This window comes from Notolepis coatsorum (assembly GCF_963971535.1).
Source record: "Notolepis coatsorum genome assembly, chromosome: 2".
Classification (NCBI taxonomy): Eukaryota; Metazoa; Chordata; class Actinopteri; order Aulopiformes; family Paralepididae; genus Notolepis; species Notolepis coatsorum.
Genome location: NC_140166.1, coordinates 127053333 through 127074541, shown reverse-complemented (window position 1 = coordinate 127074541; position 21209 = coordinate 127053333). Strand labels below are relative to the sequence as shown.

At 46.7% G+C, this 21209-nt stretch overlaps 1 protein-coding gene across 1 annotated transcript in view; it reads right to left on the bottom strand.

The window, feature by feature from the left end:
- Window positions 1-18190: 18190 nt before the first annotated feature.
- rfc4 (replication factor C (activator 1) 4) overlaps window positions 18191-21209 on the bottom strand; it is a 68673-nt gene continuing 65654 nt past the window's right edge. The window contains exon 11 of the mRNA XM_084308720.1: window positions 18191-18770. Coding sequence (XP_084164846.1) covers window positions 18675-18770 — 96 coding nt within the window. The 3' untranslated portion in view covers window positions 18191-18674. The remainder of the gene's footprint in view (window positions 18771-21209) is intronic.

The following is a 21209-nucleotide window of genomic DNA, read 5'->3' as shown; positions in this document are numbered from 1 at the left end:
GATAGTTTGTTATCAGTGAGCCAGGTGCAGATTCTGCCGAGTTCTGAGATGAGGGTTTTTTCAACCTGTAACTTGTTCTTGTCAGAGACCAGCAGGGCTGAGTCGTCTGCAAACAAGAACAAGTTGTAGTCACAAGCTGACGACATGTAATTTGCATAAATTAGGAACAGTAGCGGTCCTAGTATGCTTCCTTGTGGAACACCACAGCTCACTGTGAGGGGGGGGATAGGGTACCGTTTACCTCCACCATCTGTTCCCTCCCCTCAAGGTAGGATTGCATCCACCACTGATAGACTATCAAAACCAATTGCTTTTAGCTTGTCAATCAGAATGGAGTGATTGACAGTGTCGAAGGCCTTTTGTAGGTCCAGCATGACCATGCCGCAGTATTTGCCCGCGTCCACCTCTTGTTTGATGTGGTCGTTCAAATAGAGAAGGCATGCGTCAGTGGAGTGGGATGTTCTGAAGCCAGATTGGAATTCGTAGATTCGACCTGTTCGTAGACAATTTTTTCCATGACTTTCGAGATGGAGGTAAGAATAGAAACAGGGCGGTAGTTGCCTGGGTCTAATTTACTGCTCTTTTTATGAAGAGGGGTCACTCTCGCAATTTTGAAGTCCTTGGGGACGTGTCCCTGTTTTATGGAGAGGTTTATTATGTGTGTGATGACTGGGGTGATGGCGGCTGCGGAGTCTCTGAGGAATTTGGAGGGGATGTTGTCATGGCCAGTGGCCTTGTTGGGTTGGAGGCCGCTCAGTTTTTTTGAGTACCTCATCTGTTGTTACCATTTCCAGTTTGAAGTCGTCTTTGTGGACCCCTAGGTTTTTGTAGTAAGCTACTATGTGTTCTACCCCATAATGCCCTGAGTGGGAGGGTAGTTTGTTTACCAGTGTTGTGGCTATGTTTGTGAAGAAAATGTTTAAGTAATTGGCTACATCCAGCTTTTCTGTGATGAGCGTGTTGTCCGTCTTTATGTTTATGTTTGAGAATCTGGTTTTAAGTTTTTTACTGCAGCCTAGTTGATTATTGAGTAATTTCCAAAGTTCACGTGGTTTGTTTTTGTTTCTCAGTTTTGTCATTGATGAAATTCTTTTTTGCAGTTTTGATCATGGAGTTTACGTTGTTTCTTAGTCTGGTTCTTTCCAGTTTGAGTTCAGTCACGTGGGCTTGGAGTTCACTGCTCATCCTTTTTGTAAGCTTTGACTGACTTTTACGAAACTCAGAGCATTTTTTGTCTCTGGTTTTTATAGCGGCCAATATTTCGGAGTGCATCCACGACTCAGCGCGATTTTTTACCCTGGTGGTTCTTATGGGGGCCATGCCGTTTAGTGTTACATTTTGGTTTTGAAACCAAGCCATGTTTCTTCAACCAGTGTACCATTGAGCTCATCTGACCAGTCCAGACTCTCCAATTCAAGGTTAACACTTTCGGAGCCGGCCGTGTTTTCCTTTTTACCCCCTTGAATGCCCAGCACCACTTCAATGTTAACGTTAATATCGCCTAATCTATGTTTTAAATTATGGCTATGTGTCTAATCTGCCCGTCGCATTATCAATGACCCATTTCCAGTCAACATTGTCGAAGCGGATAGTTTTTTTATCAGTTCATTTCCGTTTTATATCATTTTGAAAAGCCCTCGTTTTCACGGAAAACAGAAGAGATTCCATGATAATCGCCCTGTACTGGAATATTCTAGAACGTTGTCATTTTTCGGCCTATTTATGAATAGTTTTCAAATAAACGCTAGATTATCGATAGTATATGTGTACGTGTGCACGCTGGTGCGTGATCTCAGTTCCTGATCGCTTTTACAGTCAAACAGCCATATCACATTATAGGGGGAAAGCTTATATCTCCGTGAAAATGGGTCTGATTATCCTAATACTGGTAAAATAGATTCCTTACCTGAGATCAGATGGTATCCAAATGGATTATTCCAATTCCTGATCGCCATTCCGAAAATCGATCCTTTTATTGATCCACCGGGTATACTGTAAAACACATAATCCCCGCTGCTCTGAGGGTCCAGAATGAAGCTGATCAACTCCGGTCACATGCGTGAGAAGTCAAATGTGGAGTCCGGGTTTTTTTGTTGTTGTCCAATCCAAAAGGGTGAATTACCATCTGGGAGACGATAGGGGGCGCTTTTTTCACATCTGGTAGACTCTGTTGATGAAATATGAATTCAGATCGCTAATAAATTAAAAAAAAACGAGAAAAAACGAATATTCTCGTGATGGGCATTCAACCCGCGGGGGGTAAACCCGAGAAAACTTGGGTTGGGCAATCAGTGTTAAAGGCCTCGCTAGAGTAGGTTTTGAGGTCTCTAGATGTGACTGTTTTGTGACAGCCAGCCTTTTGTTTTAGCTTTTTGCGGGTACAGAATATCATATAATGATCACTTAACCCGCATGCTATAACCCCTTTATTGGAGATCTTGGACTTGTCAGAGGTCAGGATGAGGTCAATGGTAGTCTGAGTTGATTCACATATACGTGTGGGATGGGTGATCAGCTGGCTGAGGCCGTGCAGATCACAAAACCTATTGAAGGATTTGAAGACTGGTGCATCTTTTTGTTGCATATCCGTGTTCCGATCCCCAATAAGAATATTTTCAGCATTCTCAGCTCCAGCTAAGCACACATCCAGAGTATCATAAAAGCCATTTTGATCTGGCGGTCTGTAGATTGTGCCGACTAGAACAGATTTAGCCCTTTCAAATTTCCACCCATACGGTTTCAATTGCCTCATGATATAGGTCAGTACGGTTAATGAATTTGGTGTCCTTATCATTATCATTACAGACTATTGAATAATTCTCCAACTCTATTTCAGGGTCTGTTACAGATGAGTCAGGTTTAGTTTCAGTAAAGCATAGTATGTTTACCTTATCGCTAATAAACATATTTCTTATTTCATCCAGCTTATGTTTTAGGCTGGTGAAAAATGTGTAGTCAGTTTTTATTTGATGTGATGTTGATGTCGTCGAGTTCCAGGTAGTATTCTTCGTCTGTGGGGAGGGGGGGGGGGGGGGGGGGGGAGGGGGGTTTGTTGTTCGGGGGGAGATCCTTTGCTCAGGGTCCTTGTCCCGCGACGAGGTGGGGGGCTGTCCGTATTGTTGTCTGTCTGTGTCTGGTGCTGCTGTGGGAGGGGGGGGGGGGCTTTGTTGTTGTCTCTGTGAAGTCTGTGTGTTGGTATGTGGGGAGGGGGGGGTCCTTTGTCCTGTGTCTTCTCTGGCGGCAACCCTTTGTCCTGGGCTGGTAAACCTAGCCAGCCTGGCTAGGTTGGCTAATTTAGCAGGCGATTTGACCGTGGGGTTGTTGGTTAGATTTACGTCTTTGCGTAAACTTAGATTAGACTGTTTGCGTCTGTAGTCCGAGTTGACTCACCTGGTACCGAGTGACTGGACCGGGTCCTGGGTTCAGCGGAATGTCTCCCGAAAGAAGCAGGTATAAGAAGATCATCGATCTTCTATCAAACCTGCCCGATGGGGGTAAACTCTTTCGTCCCGGATTCGACACGCTGTGTATTGCTGCAATCCCCATGGCTGGATGTTTTCTCTCGGAGCCATTTAGAAGGTAAAAGTCGCTAAGAGGAAGGCGATTCTGACCTTTTTAAAGAGGGAGAATGTCTCTATTGCTTTTTTTACAAGAAACCCATATGGGGCCCAACGACACTGCTAAACTCCAAAAGAGTTGGGTGGGACAGGTCTTCGCCACAAACTATTCTACATTCAGTAGGGGAGTGGCCATATTGATCAATAAAAATCTCCCCTTTAGACTCATAACTTCCTCTTTGGATAGCCAAGGTCGCTATGTGATTATCAAAGGGGTTCTTAAGGGTAAAGAAATGACATTTATGAATGTATACTGTCCCCCAGGCTACTCCCCTGACTTTCTATCCAAAATATTTACTGAATTTAATGGCCTGGCCTCTGAGAATGCTTTTGTGGGCGGAGACTTTAACTGTCACCTTATACCGTCTCTTGACAAACTCCCACCCAGTCTGGCTCCCCCCTCTAGGCAAGCAAAGATGCTCACTTCCCTATGCAAAGACACTGGATTCTCAGATGTCTGGAGAACCCTTTGCCCATCCGAACTGAAGTTCACCTTTTTTAGCAGCCCACACAAGAGCAACAGTAGAATAGACTATTTCTTCATCCCTTCCTCTAAGCTCTTTCTAGTATCGTCCTGCACAATCGGAAGTATCGTTTTATCGGATCACGCCCCTATATATCTGGTCTACTCCCTGTCAGAAGAGAGGGCGCTGTCGAGGCGCCTCAACCCATACCTCCTCAAAGATGATATGTTTGTCTCCTATTTCGAATCGGAATTTAAAATGTTCTACTCAATTAACTTGCATTCTACGGATAACCCGTCTCTGCTCTGGGAAACATCCAAGGTCTTTTCTCGCGGACTGATTGTCTTACGTATCATCCAAGAAACGCAAGAAAAATGAACAATGCAAACTTCTTGAATCCAAACTAGCCGACCTTGAAAATCAACATGTTTCAAACCCAGCCCCGGCTGTGCTTATAGAGCTTACGGCCACCAGAACTGCGTTAAACACTCTTCTGATCCAGGACGCTGAATACTCTCTTAAATTTGCCAGACAGAGAATGTACGAACACGGTGACAAGCCTAGCAGGTGCCTAGCTAACTTGGCAAAAAAAAGGGCTGACACCCAAGTAATAGCCTCAATCTCGGACTCCAACGGGGTCAGGTCCTTTGACACCAAAACTATTAATAAAGAGTTTGCCTCTTTCTATGCCCAACTCTATAGGACCGAACGACCCGACGGTGCTCTCTCTGACGTGCAAGCTTTTTTCGCTGACTTGCACCTCCCTAAGGTATCGAAAGATCAGAACTTGCTCCTTAACGCCCCAATTACGAAGGAAGAAGCTCTGGGCGCCCTTAAGGCTATGCCATATGGTAAGGCTCCGGGCCCGGACGGTTTCGGATGCGAGTTCTATAAGGAATTCGGTCATATTCTCTTGGATCCCCTGCTGGCAATGCTTAATCACTCCTCTGAGGTGGGGATATTACCCCAGTCCCTACGGGAGGCTAATATTTGCCTTCTCCTTAAGAAGGGTAAATGCCCTGAAAAGTGCGCCTCCTATAGGCCTATAGCCCTACTTAATTCGGACCAAAAGTTGCTCTCCAAGATCCTGTCCATGCGCCTGGAAAAAGTACTCCCTTTTATTATTAATGAAGATCAGACTGGTTTTATTAACACTTTGAATGCCATCCACAAGTTTTCTCGTGTTTACCCCCCGCGGGTTGAATGCCCACTCACGAGAATATTTGTTTGTTCTCTTTTTTTTTTTATCTGAAATCATATTTCATCAACCAAGTCTACCGTTGGAAATTCAGCTACCTCAGGCGCTCAGATGTGAAAAAAGCGCCCCCTATCGTCTCCCAGGTGGTAATTCACCCTTTTGGATTGAACTCAATGAAAATTAATGAGAAAAAAAAACCTGCACTCCACATTTTACTTCTCACTCACGCAGCCGGCGTCTACCAACTTCATGCTGGACTCTCAGAGCAGCGGGGAATATGTGTTTTACAGTATACACGGTCGATCAATAAAAGGAGCGATTTTTTCGAATGGCGATCAGGAATTGGAATAATCCATTTGGATACCATCTGATCTCAGGTAAGGAATCTATGTTACCAGTCTAAGGATAATCAGACCCGTTTTCACGGATATACGCTTTTATGTGATTATGTGATATGGCTGTTTGACTATGCGCGCCGTCAAGAAATAGGAGAAGCGATTTTCAGCGCGCGCCACGAGCATGCATGCGTACACATATACTATCGATAATCTAGCGCAGGGGTGGCCAACCAGTCAGAGACTAAGAGCCACAAAAATTACTGTGGTACCACAAAGAGCCACACCATATACCAGCGTTTCTCAACCTTTTTTTTCAGTCACGGCACCCTTCATGTGTTTATAGGTCTCACCCACTGGCCTCTGAAGTTGCTAATGTCTTTTTTATTTGGGCCTCACAGGGTTAAAAGTACCCTGTGAGACCCACGGTTGCAAAATTACAAAATCACTTTTAGCCATTTAAAAAAATAATGTTTATTTAAAAAATGTTAAAGGGAAACTGTTTTACTATTTCTTTCACTATTTGGGCACTTTTACACAATTCCTGTGAGTCTATGGAACACCTAGGTTTTTTTTTCAAAAAAATGCATTGTTTTGTATTTCTAATCAAGTACTAAAAACTGCATTTTTCTAACTCAAGATCTTAAGCCGTTTTGAGGCTGGGCTCCAACTACTGTGTGGCCTGGTGCCAACTGCCACATCAACTGCCACATTATTATGCAGCTGAGAAATCTCTGACATCACAGATATGCACATTTTCAGATGACTCAGTTCAGTGAGGGTGAATATTGTGAGAGGAGAATTGGAAGAATGCGCCAATATGAGAATTAGAGACATAGATCCTATTAATATAAGTCCACATAGCTAAGAAACAATGGTAAACACTGAAAAAGGCCATTTATAAGATAGATCCCCTTTAAGCACATGTATAGTCAATTGGTCCTGTTGTTCAGCCTCACAATGCTATTTGATAGTAAATGTGTTTATATGTCCCACCCTCTGGCCTCTGAAGTTGCTAATGTCTTTTTAATTTGGGCCTCACAGGGTTAACCTCTTAAGCCCGAGAGATACAGTAAAAGTGTATATTTTCAGCATTACGTTTGTTTACCAATTATTTTAACTGTTATTAGTGAAATATAAGATTATAGAAATCTCAGGGCATTGAGTCGGAAACCGGCGCATATTGACAGGAGGAAGTGGCACATCCAAAAGTGAGTGTAGTCTTTTGAAGGAAGAGACTCAGGGCTTTCAAATTTAGAAAAACTACCCTACCCAGCTCACACCAGCCCCTGTCAATCATCTGACTTCTGAATTTACTTTTTTTTTCTCTTATTTTTTGGGATTATCTCCCACAAACCTGAACGTTATTGCCATAAAACGGAACGCAGTTAGTTTCTCTACCTTTCTGTGAACGTCTTGCAAAAAACGGTGTTGCAATATGATGAGAAATGGTGGAGAAATTTACATTATAAAAAAGATGGCAGAATTCAGTACTGTATCTACAAAACCTTCTGTTTAATCATCTTCCCTTTATTCATTTGCTTAGATTTTTCAGGTCTGGTCAATTTTAGCATGGTGTTATTCACAGTCAAAGATAATTTTTTTTTTAAATAGAATTGATATTCTCCTTTGGTTCATTACAATTTACTCAAGCCTAGTAACAGACACTATTTCTGACACTGATCCATATATGTCCCTAGATTCAGATACCAAGAACATGCAAATGGACCATTTAAAAAAAAATTGTAAATGTTTATTCTACGTCCTTATGGAATGAGTGACATAAAAAAAAAAAAAGTAAAAAAAAAAAAGTAAAAGAATTTAAAAAAAATATTTTTTTTAATTTTTTTTAAAAAAATTTTATGGATGGAAGAGCCGCACATTGATGGGCAAAGAGCCGCATGTGGGTTGGCCACCCCTGATCTAGCGTTTATTTGAAAACGATTCATAAATACAACGTTCTATTATTCCAGTAAAAGGCGATTATCATGGAAACATCTTTTTTCTCCGTGAAAACGAGGGGTTTTCTAAATGCTATGAAACGGAAATGAACCGATAAAAAAACAATCTGCTTCGACAATGTTGACTGGAAATAGGTCATTGATAATGCGACGGGCAGATTAGACACATAGCCATAATTTAAAACATAGATTAGGCGATATTAACGTTAACATGAAACCAGTGACTCCCGATCACAGCATCTCTCCCTCCGACTCCTTCACCATCTTCAGAGCGGATCGTACAGAAGCCTCCGGGAAGAGCATCGGCGGGGGGCTATGCCTTATGACCAACAACGGCTGGACTAGCCCCGGGGAAGTGAAGATACTCTCCCGTTCATGCTCTCCCGACATGGAACACATCACAATCCAATGTCGCCCCTTCCATCTGCCGCGCGAATTCACTGCAGTGATAATGACGGCAGTGTACATCCATCCCCAGGCGAATGTCGGCAGGGCGCTAGGGGAACTACACGACCATCTGAACGCGCACCAGATCAAGCATCCGGACGCAGCCATGATCATAGCCGGGGATTTCAATCAGGCAAATCTGAAGAAAGTCATGCCGTCTTTCTTCCAGCACATCGTCTGCTCCACAAGGGGAGGAAATACACTCGACCACTGCTACACCCCGTTTAGAGCCGGATACAAGGCTGTACCGGCTCCACCATTAGCGGGAGCAACAAACACATCGGATCACGCCGCCATCTTCTTGGTCCCAGCGTATAAACAGAGATCACGTGACGCCGTCGTGTCACGTGAGGTAAAAAAATTGGACGACCAATCAGAGGCCACGTTTCAAGACGCACTGGATGACGCCGACTGGGGAATGTTCAGGAGGAGTAATAGTGACGTCAGCGATTTCACAGACGCTGTAGTGTCATTCATAACAACACTGGCTGATACTATCGTCCCCACAAAGAAGGCGAGGGTGTTCCCAAACCAGAAACCATGGGTGGACAGTACCATCAGAGCAGCCCTGAACTCTCGCACCACTGCTTATAACCGGGGCAGAGAGTCAGGAAACATGGAAGAGTACAAGACAACAGTCTACACTCTGCGCAAGGCTGTCAAACTTGCTAAGAGGACGTATGCCGACAAGATGGAGGCACAAATGGCACAGAATGACACAAGAGGATTATGGCAAGGACTGAGGGCTATAACTGACTACAAAGTCAGCGCCCCCTCAATGGGGAGCGACGACGCCTCCCTTGCGGACAAGCTCAACACCTTTTACGCTCGGTTTGGTGCAAACAGTGGCACTGCTAGCCCAACGGCTAGTGACGTCACTGGTGCGCCGGCTGTTGTGGAGGGGGGGGGGGGGCATCCGCGGGGGGGCGGGGACGCTCTCTCATTGACGGTACACAGTGTGAGAAGAGCATTTAGGCAGGTGAACACCAGGAAGGCTGCTGGCCCAGATGGAATAACAGGACGCATACTTAAGTCCTGTGCCAACCAGCTAGCCCCTGTGTTCACCGCCATATTCAATCAATCCCTGGCGGAGTCGGTGGTCCCTGCCTGCTTCAAGATGTCTACCATCATCCCTGTACCGAAGAAACCCTCCCCAACATGTCCAAATGACTACAGACCGGTGGCACTCACCTCTGTGGTCATGAAATGTTTTGAGAGGCTGGTCAAGGACCACATTTGTGCCTCCCTCCCCAGTGATATGGACCCTATGCAATTTGCATACAGGACAAACAGGTCCACTGACGACGCGGTCTCCCAGGTACTGCACAGCACCCTCTCCCACCTTGACCGTCAGAAGGGGGGCTATGTAAGACTGTTGTTCATTGACTACAGCTCAGCGTTCAACACCATAGTCCCCACCAGACTGGTGGACAAGCTGATCGAGCTGGGTCTGAGCTCCGCCCTGAGCGCCTGGGTACTGGACTTTCTGAGTGAAAGACCCCAGGCGGTCAGGGTGGGGGGTCAGACCTCCAACACCATCACCCTGAGCATCGGGTCCCCCCAGGGCTGTGTTCTAAGCCCCCTGCTGTACTCACTCTACACACACGACTGTGTGGCCAAGTTCAGCTCCAACTCCATAGTGAAGTTCGCCGACGACACGGTGGTGGTGGGGCTGATCTCGGACAACGACGAGAAGGCCTACCGGGAGGAGGTTGAGGTACTGGAACGCTGGTGCCAGGACAACAGCCTGCTCCTGAACATTGGTAAAACCAAGGAGCTGATCGTGGATTATAGGAGAGGACAGCAGGAGACACACACACCACTGATGATTAATGGGGCTACCGTGGACAGGGTGAGCAGCTTTAAGTACCTGGGGGTCCACATCTCAGAGGATCTGACATGGTCAACACACATAGACACAGTAGTAAAGAAGGCGAAACAGCGCCTCTACCACCTGAGACAGTTAAGGAAGTTCAGAGTATCGGGGAAGATACTCCAGTCCTTCTACTCAGGAGCTGTAGAGAGCATCTTGACCGGAAACATCACTGCCTGGTATGGAAACAGCACGGCACAAGACAAGAAGGCCCTACAGAGAGTGGTGCGCTCAGCCGAGCGTACCACGGGTATTGCACTACCTCCCCTGCAGGTTCTATACAACAAGAGGTGCAAATCCAGAGCCTGCAGGATAATGAAAGACCCTCACCACCCCAATAACAGCCTGTTCCAGCTGCTGAGGTCAGGCAGACGCCTGCGAACCCCAGCTACTAGGACAGAGCGGCTTAGGCTCAGCTTCTTCCCCCAGGCCATCAGAGTCCTGAACAATGAACATTGAGTACCACTGTAACACTTTAGCATGAGCGGGCACACACTCAGGCCGCACGCACCCTCACTTATTGCCAAAAGGAAAGGCCACTTTAAATTAGTATTAGCAACAGTAACAGTGTATTGCACTACTATTACTACTACTGTTAACTGTCAACTGTTACCTGTTATTGCACAATTTTATTGCAATTTTTTTTTGTATTGGATTCCATTATATGTTATATGTTGTACCAATTGCACATCGTTGCGGGCAAGACCACCCGCATTTCATTGTATATCCGTATGCCGTGACAAATAAAACTCTTGACTTGACTTGACTTGAACATTGGAGTGGATGTGGGCATTCAAGGGGGTAAAAAGGAAAACACGGCCGGCTCTGAAAGTGTTAAGGGTAGGAACTCTACCGACAACATGAGACGGCTCCTTAATATCATCCAAATGACTCGTGAGACAGAACACCCCGCGGTGGTTCTGTCTCTCGACGCGGAGAAGGCATTCGACCGTGTAGAATGGCCGTATTTTTTTCTAACCCTCGCTGAATTTGGCTTAGGAGACACTTTTATTGACTGGGTCAAGGTTCTTTACAACTCCCGGATGTCGGCGGCCCTGACTAACGGACTTAGGTCTAACAACTTGCCTCTACAACGGGGGAACCCCCAGGGGGATCCTCTTAGCCCTTTACTATTTGACATGGCCATAGAACCACAGGCCGTAAGGCAGTCAGTCGAGATCTCAGAGTGGGCGAGAGGGAACACAAAATCACTCTTTACGCGGACGACGTACTGATCTTTATATCTAAACCTGACTCTTCAATTCCATGTCTAACCCGCATGATTTCCACATTTGGAACCTTATCGGGGTACAAAATGAACTTTTCCAAATCCGAAGCAATGCCACTTGGGACACTTAAATCCATTCCGATCCTGCCCGAGCCCTTCCCATTTCGCTGGTCGCCCTCCGGCTTTGTTTACCTAGGAGTATTTGTGACACCCACCTATGATACATTGTTTAAGGCCAACTTCCCCCCCCTCTTAGACACCATAAGGGCAGACTTAGTTAGATGGGCCCCTTTACCGATCTCCTGGCTGGGTAGGATAGCCCTCGTCAAAATGAACGTACTCCCCAGACTATTATACCCTCATGATCCCAGTGCTGCTGACAAACAAGGTTATCAAGGTGCTAGAAGGCTGGCTAAGCTCATTCATTTGGAATGGGAAGAAACCGCGTCTGAAAATGGCCAAATTACAGATGGATAGTGAAGATGGGGGTCTAGACCTACCTAATATCAGACATTACCAACTAGCAGCACACCTTAGGGTACTGGTCGGCTGGTTCAGATCAGACCCACTGTCAATCTGGCTGGACATTGAATCCTCGCAATCTAAGTCCCCCCTGTGGAACCTACTATTTATCAAAGACTTTAAGTCTGTTAGGAAAATATGCTCCAACCCCATCACACTATGTTCCGTCAAGGCCTGGAAGACTGTCCGTAAGGTGGAGGGCCGAGCCAAGCTGACCTCTCCTCTTACCCCGATCGTAGGCAATCCTGACTTTAAGCCAGACCAAATTGCCGGCGGCTTCAAGACCTGGCATAAGCAGGGCATAACTGATCTTGGCCACCTGTTTGATGGCCAGACCCTAATGTCCTTTACACAGCTGCAGCAGCGGTATGGCCTATTGAAAGCGGAATTTTTTAGATACCTACAAATTAGGCAGTTTATCACCAAGGACACCTCACTTTTAACTAACAGCTCCACCTCGCAGGTGGAGAAAGCCCTCTCCTTGCAGATCTCCAAAAAACAAATATCTATCTTCTATAGTACTCTGAACCTTAATTCACCTTCCTTTGTTACTAAACAGTCCTGGGAAAAAGACCTGGACACAGAGATCACAGATGCAGACTGGCAGGATGCATGGACCTACGCAAAAAAAATCTGTTTGCAACCGCACCAAGGCTATTCAAGTTAGAATCTTGCACCGCATTCATATTACCCCCGCCCTTAAGAGTAAAATGGATCCCAATACGTCCCCACTTTGCTTTAAATGTAAGATAGAGACTGGAAACCACGTCCACTGCTTTTGGACCTGTGTAAAGCTTCAGAGCCATTGGTTCGACATCGTAGAGGAACTATCTGACATATTTCACACCCCCATCGAGCTGGATCCCCTCTGCCTTTTACTGGGCCTCCTTATCTGTCACATATTGGACCTGCGCTATCCACCACTGTACTCGCCGGATTTCCCCATTACCAGTAACCTCCCAATGGACCAATGCTGCCTTGTTTTGTCTGATTGTAATGACATTGTTGCAGAGGGAACCGTAACTGATGCGAAGGTGCTTACATATACACGGACACATGCACACGCTCACACCACACATATACGCATGCACACACATAGAACACACGTCACTCACACACATGCAACATGCAAGCGCAAATTACATAGGTATATCAAACATTCACACATAAAACACGTACATAGGTAAGGCACACACACACATGGGTAGGTAGAACATACATATATATAGCACACAGATAATGCACACACATAAGAGCCACACTTATTTTTATTTAATTTTTATTGTTTTACTTTCTTGTTTGCCTGTCTTGTGCTGTTATTATTGTTGTTAGTGTTACTATTATTATTAATGGTATTGTATTTTGATGTCTTGTTCTATGTTGGAAAATTGAAAATAAAAACATAAAAAAAAAAAAAAAAAAAGCTTGTAATAAACCAAACCGTTTGTAAATCAGTCAATATTTCAGCGAGTTATGAGTATTTTTGTCTGTGCAGCTCACTCACTCTCACTCAAGGCTGACCTGGGCAAGATGGCGGCGGTTCAGTGACGTCGCTCTCCATTGGCCGGCAGCGCTGGTAAGCTATCTAGTGTTCTATATATCTATGGTGGTGATGGCAGGGACCACTATAGCCACTTTGGGGAGGGTGTTATTTTCCTTCCCGTCAAGACCAACTTCCACCATGACCACACATGGAGAGACGCTACCATTCTGGCTGCTGTGGGTTTAAGCCAAAGAATGACAAACAACTTCTCAAACCTCTCTCTCTCTCTCTGGACTGAAAGCATCAAACCTCTCTCTCTCTGTGGACTGAAAGCATCAAACCTCTCTCTCTGTGGACTGAAAGCATCAAACCTCTCTCTCTCTGTGGACTGAAAGCATCAAACCTCTCTCTCTCTGTGGACTGAAAGCATCAAACCTCTCTCTCTCTCTGGACTGAAAGCATCAAACCTCTCTCTCTCTCTGGACTCAAAGCATCAAACCTCTCTCTCTCTGGACTGAAAGCATCAAACCTCTCTCTCTCTCTGGACTGAAAGCATCAAACCTCCCTCTCTCTCTGTGGACTGCAAGCACCAAACCTCTCTCTCTCTCTGTGGACTGAAAGCACCAAACCTCTCTCTCTCTCTGTGGACTGAAAGCACAAAACCTCTCTCTCTCTGTGGACTGAAAGCATCAAACCTCTCTCTCTGTGGACTGAAAGCATCAAACCTCTCTCTCTCTGGACTGAAAGCATCAAACCTCTCTCTCTCTCTGGACTGAAAGCACCAAACCTCTCCCTCTCTGGACTGAAAGCATCAAACCTCTCTCTCTCTGGACTGAAAGCATCAAACCTCTCTCTCTGGACTCAAAGCATCAAACCTCTCTCTCTGGACTGAAAGCATCAAACCTCTCTCTCTGGACTGAAAGCATCAAACCTCTCTCTCTCTGGACTGAAAGCATCAAACCTCTCTCTCTGGACTCAAAGCATCAAACCTCTCTCTCTGGACTGAAAGCATCAAACCTCTCTCTCTGGACTCAAAGCATCAAAGCTCTCTCTCTGGACTGAAAGCATCAAACCTCTCTCTCTGGACTCAAAGCATCAAACCTCTCTCTCTGGACTGAAAGCATCAAACCTCTCTCTCTCTGGACTGAAAGCATCAAACCTCTCTCTCTCTCTGGACTGAAAGCATCAAACCTCTCTCTCTCTGGACTGAAAGCATCAAACCTCTCTCTCTCTCTGGACTGAAAGCATCAAACCTCTCTCTCTCTCTGGACTGAAAGCATCAAACCTCTCTCTCTCTGGACTGAAAGCATCAAACCTCTCTCTCTCTCTGGACTGAAAGCACCAAACCTCTCTCTCTGGACTGAAAGCATCAAACCTCTCTCTCTCTGGACTGAAAGCATCAAACCTCTCTCTCTGGACTGAAAGCATCAAACCTCTCTCTCTCTGGACTCAAAGCATCAAACCTCTCTCTCTCTCTGGACTCAAAGAATCAAACCTCTCTCTCTGGACTGAAAGCATCAAACCTCTCTCTCTGGACTGAAAGCATCAAACCTCTCTCTCTCTGGACTCAAAGCATCAAACCTCTCTCTCTCTCTGGACTGAAAGCATCAAACCTCTCTCTCTCTCTCGACTGAAAGCACCAAACCTCTCTCTCTCTGTGGACTGAAAGCATCAAACCTCTCTCTCTCTGGACTGAAAGCATCAAACCTCTCTCTCTCTCTGGACTGAAAGCATCAAACCTCTCTCTCTCTCTGGACTGAAAGCATCAAACCTCTCTCTCTCTCTCTGGACTCAAAGCATCAAACCTCTCTCTCTCTGGACTGAAAGCATCAAACCTCTCTCTCTCTGGACTGAAAGCATCAAACCTCTCTCTCTTTGGACTGAAAGCATCAAACCTCTCTCTCTCTTTGGACTGAAAGCATCAAACCTCTCTCTCTCTGGACTGCAAGCATCAAACCTCTCTCTCTCTCTGGACTCAAAGCATCAAACCTCTCTCTTTGGACTGAAAGCATCAAACCTCTCTCTCTCTTTGGACTGAAAGCATCAAACCTCTCTCTCTCTGGACTACAAGCATCAAACCTCTCTCTCTCTCTGGACTGAAAGCATCAAACCTCTCTCTCTTTGGACTGAAAGCATCAAACCTCTCTCTCTCTCTGGACTGAAAGCATCAAACCTCTCTCTCTCTCTGGACTGAAAGCATCAAACCTCTCTCTCTCTGGACTGAAAGCATCAAACCTCTCTCTCTCTGGACTGAAAGCACCAAACCTCTCTCTCTCTCTGGACTCAAAGCATCAAACCTCTCTCTCTCTCTGTGGACTGAAAGCATCAAACCTCTCTCTCTCTCTGGACTGAAAGCATCAAACCTCTCTCTCTCTCTGGACTGAAAGCATCAACCTCTCTCTCTCTGGACTGAAAGCATCAAACCTCTCTCTCTCTGGACTGAAAGCACCAAACCTCTCTCTCTCTGGACTGAAAGCATCAAACCTCTCTCTCTGGACTGAAAGCATCAAACCTCTCTCTCTGGACTCAAAGCATCAAACCTCTCTCTCTCTGGACTGAAAGCATCAAACCTCTCTCTCTCTCTGGACTGAAAGCATCAAACCTCTCTCTCTGGACTGAAAGCATCAAACCTCTCTCTCTCTCTGTGGACTGAAAGCATCAAACCTCTCTCTCTCTCTCTGGACTGAAAGCATCAAACCTCTCTCTCTCTGGACTGAAAGCATCAAACCTCTCTCTCTCTGGACTGAAAGCATCAAACCTCTCTCTCTCTGAACTGAAAGCATCAAACCTCTCTCTCTCTCTGGACTGAAAGCACCAAACCTCTCTCTCTCTGGACTGAAAGCATCAAACCTCTCTCTCTCTGGACTGAAAGCATCAAACCTCTCTCTCTCTGGACTGAAAGCATCAAACCTCTCTCTCTGGACTGAAAGCATCAAACCTCTCTCTCTGTGGACTGAAAGCATCAAACCTCTCTCTCTCTGGACTGAAAACATCAAACCTCTCTCTCTCTCTGGACTGAAAGCACCAAACCTCTCTCTCTCTCTGGACTGAAAGCATCAAACCTCTCTCTCTCTGGACTGAAAGCATCAAACCTCTCTCTCTCTGGACTGAAAGCATCAAACCTCTCTCTCTCTGGACTGAAAGCATCAAACCTCTCTCTCTGTGGACTGAAAGCATCAAACCTCTCTCTCTCTGGACTGAAAGCATCAAACCTCTCTCTCTCTCTGGACTGAAAGCATCAAACCTCTCTCTCTCTCTGGACTGAAAGCATCAAACCTCTCTCTCTCTGGACTGAAAGCATCAAACCTCTCTCTCTCTCTGGACTGAAAGCATCAAACCTCTCTCTCTCTCTGGACTGAAAGCATCAAACCTCTCTCTCTCTGGACTGAAAGCATCAAACCTCTCTCTCTCTCTGGACTGAAAGCATCAAACCTCTCTCTCTCTCTGGACTGAAAGCACCAAACCTCTCTCTCTCTCTGGACTGAAAGCATCAAACCTCTCTCTCTCTGGACTGAAAGCATCAAACCTCTCTCTCTCTCTGTGGACTGAAAGCACCAAACCTCTCTCTCTCTCTGGACTGAAAGCATCAAACCTCTCTCTCTCTCTGGACTGAAAGCATCAAACCTCTCTCTCTCTGGACTGAAAGCATCAAACCTCTCTCTCTCTGGACTGAAAGCATCAAACCTCTCTCTCTCTGGACTGAAAGCATCAAACCTCTCTCTCTGTGGACTGAAAGCATCAAACCTCTCTCTCTCTGGACTGAAAGCATCAAACCTCTCTCTCTCTGGACTGAAAGCATCAAACCTCTCTCTCTGTGGACTGAAAGCATCAAACCTCTCTCTCTCTGGACTGAAAGCATCAAACCTCTCTCTCTGTGGACTGAAAGCATCAAACCTCTCTCTCTGTGGACTGAAAGCATCAAACCTCTCTCTCTCTCTGTGGACTGAAAGCATCAAACCTCTCTCTCTCTCTGGACTGAAAGCATCAAACCTCTCTCTCTCTCTGGACTGAAAGCATCAAACCTCTCTCTCTCTCTGGACTGAAAGCATCAAACCTCTCTCTCTCTCTCTGGACTGAAAGCACCAAACCTCTCTCTCTCTCTGGACTGAAAGCACCAAACCTCTCTCTCTCTGGACTGAAAGCATCAAACCTCTCTCTCTCTGGACTGAAAGCACCAAACCTCTCTCTCTCTGGACTGAAAGCACCAAACCTCTCTCTCTCTGGACTGAAAGCATCAAACCTCTCTCTCTCTCTCTGGACTGAAAGCACCAAACCTCTCTCTCTGGACTGAAAGCATCAAACCTCTCTCTCTCTGGACTGAAAGCACCAAAAAAAAAGCCCCACCCCCGTTACAGAAGCTCCGCCCCGTCACAGAAGAAGCTCTGCCCGTTACAGAAGCTCCGCCCTGTTAGAAAAAGCTCTGCCCTGTTACAGAAGCTCCGCCCCAGTTACAGAAGAAGCTCCGCCCCGTCACAGAAGCTGTGCCCCCGTTACAGAAGCTCCGCCCCCGTTACGGAAGAAGCTACGCCCGTTACAGAAGCTCCACCCCGTTAAAGAAGCTCCACCCCATTAGAGAAGAAGCTCCGCCCCGTTACAGAAGCTCCGCCTGTTACAGAAGCTACACCCCCGTTAAAGAAGCTCCACCCCGTTACAGAAGAAGCTCCGCCCCGTTACAGAAGAAGCCCCGCCCCCGTTACGGAAGCTCCACCCCCGTTACGGAAGAAGCTCCGGCCACGTTACAGAAGAAACTCTGCCCATTACAGAAGCTCCGCCCCATTACAGAAGAAGCTCCGCCCCGTTATAGAAGCTCTGCCCCCATTACAGAAGCTCTGCCCACGTTGCAGATGCTTTTTTTTTTTTTTACATTTATCTGATCCAAACCAATTTCAGACAATGAGTTACACTTTAGATAAAAAAAGAAATATCATGGATGAACAAAACTTTATTTTTTTTACTTTATTTTTTAGCGTTTATCGCTTTTTCTGGTCAAGCATGACCGACAGAAACAGGTTGAATGGGATGTAGAGTAGGGGAAGACACTGAGAAATACGGCGGGTCCGGGAATCGAACTCGTGTACCCCAGATCCGTGACGAGCACGGTTGTCCCCGACGCAGAAATAGCGCCGAGGTACGCGGTGAGCTACGGGAGCTCCCCGATGAACAAAACGTTCAATGCATGGTTGATTTGAATTTCAATGACTTTTTAAATTGGCTGTTTTCAAGGCATTCCAGGCCTCGACTTTTCTTTTTTCAAAAATCAAGCACTTCAAGGACCTTGTGTGAACCCTGGAGCAATGATGGAGAACAACGCTAAACGTACACATGTTTTGTTTTATTATAGTCCAAAAGTACCAAACAACAAAACAAGATCAGATGTGTGCACAAGAAGAACGGTGACATGTCCGTTTATCCGACGCCAGGCAGGAGATCGAGGAGCAGTCATCAAAAATGTGGTTGGGAAACGTGAGCCAAGCCATCCTTGTTGTAGAGAACACAGTCCCTGGTAGCTGAGGTGCCGTGTTGCTGCTGGTCCAGAGTCCAGAGGGCTAGTTGTTCTGCGAGGCCTGTTGCATGATGACGGAACAAAGGCTGAGGATCTGCAGGTATTCATCTGCGCCATCCGCTAGGCATTTATCAACCACCTGGGACAGAGAGAGAGAGGGAGACAGTGAGGCTGGGAGGGAGGGAGAGAGAGAGAGTGAGGCTGGGAGGGAGAGAGAGAGGCTGGGAGGGAGAGAGAGACAGTGAGGCTGGGAGGGAGGGAGAGAGAGAGAGTGAGGCTGGGAGGGAGGGAGAGATGGACAGTGAGGCTGGGAGGGAGAGAGAGAGAGAGAGACAGTGAGGCTGGGAGGGAGGGAGAGAGAGAGAGAGGCTGGGAGGGAGAGAGAGATGGACAGTGAGGCTGGGAGGGAGAGAGAGAGAGAGAGAGTGAGGCTGGGAGGGAGGGAGAGAGAGAGAGTGAGGCTGGGAGGGAGAGAGAGAGAGTGAGGCTGGGAGGGAGAGAGAGAGAGTGAGGCTGGGAGGGAGAGAGAGAGAGACAGTGAGGCTGGGAGGGAGGGAGAGAGAGACAGTGAGGCTGGGAGGGAGAAAGAGAGAGAGAGAGAGAGAGAGAGAGAGTGAGGCTGGGAGGGAGGGAGAGAGAGAGAGTGAGGCTGGGAGGGAGAGAGAGAGAGTGAGGCTGGGAGGGAGAGAGAGAGAGTGAGGCTGGGAGGGAGGGAGAGAGAGAGAGAGGCTGGGAGGGAGGGAGAGAGAGAGAGAGGCTGGGAGGGAGAGAGAGATGGACAGTGAGGCTGGGAGGGAGAGAGAGAGAGAGAGAGTGAGGCTGGGAGGGAGAGAGAGCGAGAGAGTGAGGCTGGGAGGGAGGGAGAGAGTGAGGCTGGGAGGGAGAGAGAGAGAGACAGTGAGGCTGGGAGGGAGGGAGAGAGAGAGAGTGAGGCTGGGAGGGAGAAAGAGAGAGAGAGAGAGAGAGAGAGAGAGAGAGAGAGTGAGGCTGGGAGGGAGGAGAGAGAGTGAGGCTGGGAGGAGGGAGAGAGAGAGAGAGGCTAGGAGGGAGGGAGGGAGAGAGAGAGTGAGGCTGGGAGGAGGGAGAGAGAGAGAGGCTGGGAGGAGGGAGAGAGAGTGAGGCTGGGAGGAGGGAGAGAGAGAGAGAGGCTGGGAGGAGGGAGAGAGAGTAAGGCTGGGAGGAGGGAGAGAGAGAGTAAGGCTGGGAGGAGGGAGAGAGAGAGAGGCTGGGAGGAGGGAGAGAGAGAGTAAGGCTGGGAGGAGGGAGAGAGAGAGAGGCTGGGAGGAGGGCAGGGGCGTCGTTTTGGTATGGCACTCACCTTGGCAAATAAAATAAAAATTATAGTTACATTTTTTAATGTTGATTTAGAATTCGAATGTCAACATTATTATTTTATTTTTTATTGATCTTTTTCCCCCTCCTTTTTCCTCCGATTTTTTCCCATCTCAATGTTAGTCGTTATGCCAATTCCCAGTCCCTTCCTGGTCGCTGCGCACTTACCCCCCACAGTCGGTCTGGGAGAGTGGAGGCTACCACGTGCTTCCTCCGACACACGTCCAGCCAATCAACCGTTTCTTTTCACCTGGCAGCGCGGACTCTCACTGAGAGGGTGTAACATGTGGAAGGATCACACTATCCCCCTTAGATCCTATCCGCGCTGAGCAGGCGCCCCGACCGAACTGTAGGAGTCGCTGTTTACAACGACCCGGACCCACCCCGCCAGCTTCTCCCACCCTCTGATACAGCCAATTGTATTAGTGTGAACGGCCAGCCAAGCTGGTGACAACCCCGGAGCTGTGAGCTGGATTCGAACAGGCGAATCCTAGCGTCTCCGGTGTCGGTGACGAACGCAATCTCCGCTACGCCACCTGACCGCCCCGGAATGTCAACATTATGAACGAAGCTTTGAACTATTCGGTACAGCCCTAGCATGTTTTGATATAGTCAATTATCTCACTTTTACTAGGTGACTTTTACTAGTATAGGTGACTAACTGAAATATGCCAGAAAAAAAAGGAAAATGGACATGGAAGTTTTTTAATCAAAGGGCAGCAGAGACAAGTGATACAGGGACACAGGTGAGGTCTTACAATGGCTTAGTGATTATAACAGTGCAGAGTTCAGAATTCAGTAACCCATAAATGCTTGTGTAGTCCTGTGTCATACCTAAATGTCATAAGTGAATTGTATAGAAACAACTCACCAAAAGTGACTATTGCACAACTGATTTGACAAAAATAAATCCTTCATTTTGGAACGAGTTGGGGGGAAAAACCCTGCTAATGTTACAATGAACAGTGATGAAAATTAAACTGTCTGCATGTTTGTGTGGCACTCGGTTCTTATTAAACCTCCTTGACAACATACACACATAAGAGTTGAAAGAGAGAGAAGCACTGAATGAACTGTGTGTAATAAGGTGTACAATGTGTTTTTTTTTTTTTTTTTATCCACTTTTTCTCCCATTTTCTATATTTCCTCCCATCCCAATTTCGTATCATCCAATTCAACCCTCCCCTGTCACGGACACTGTTTCTTGCCTCCCACAAGCCGGCTGCAATGTGGACTAAGTCATACA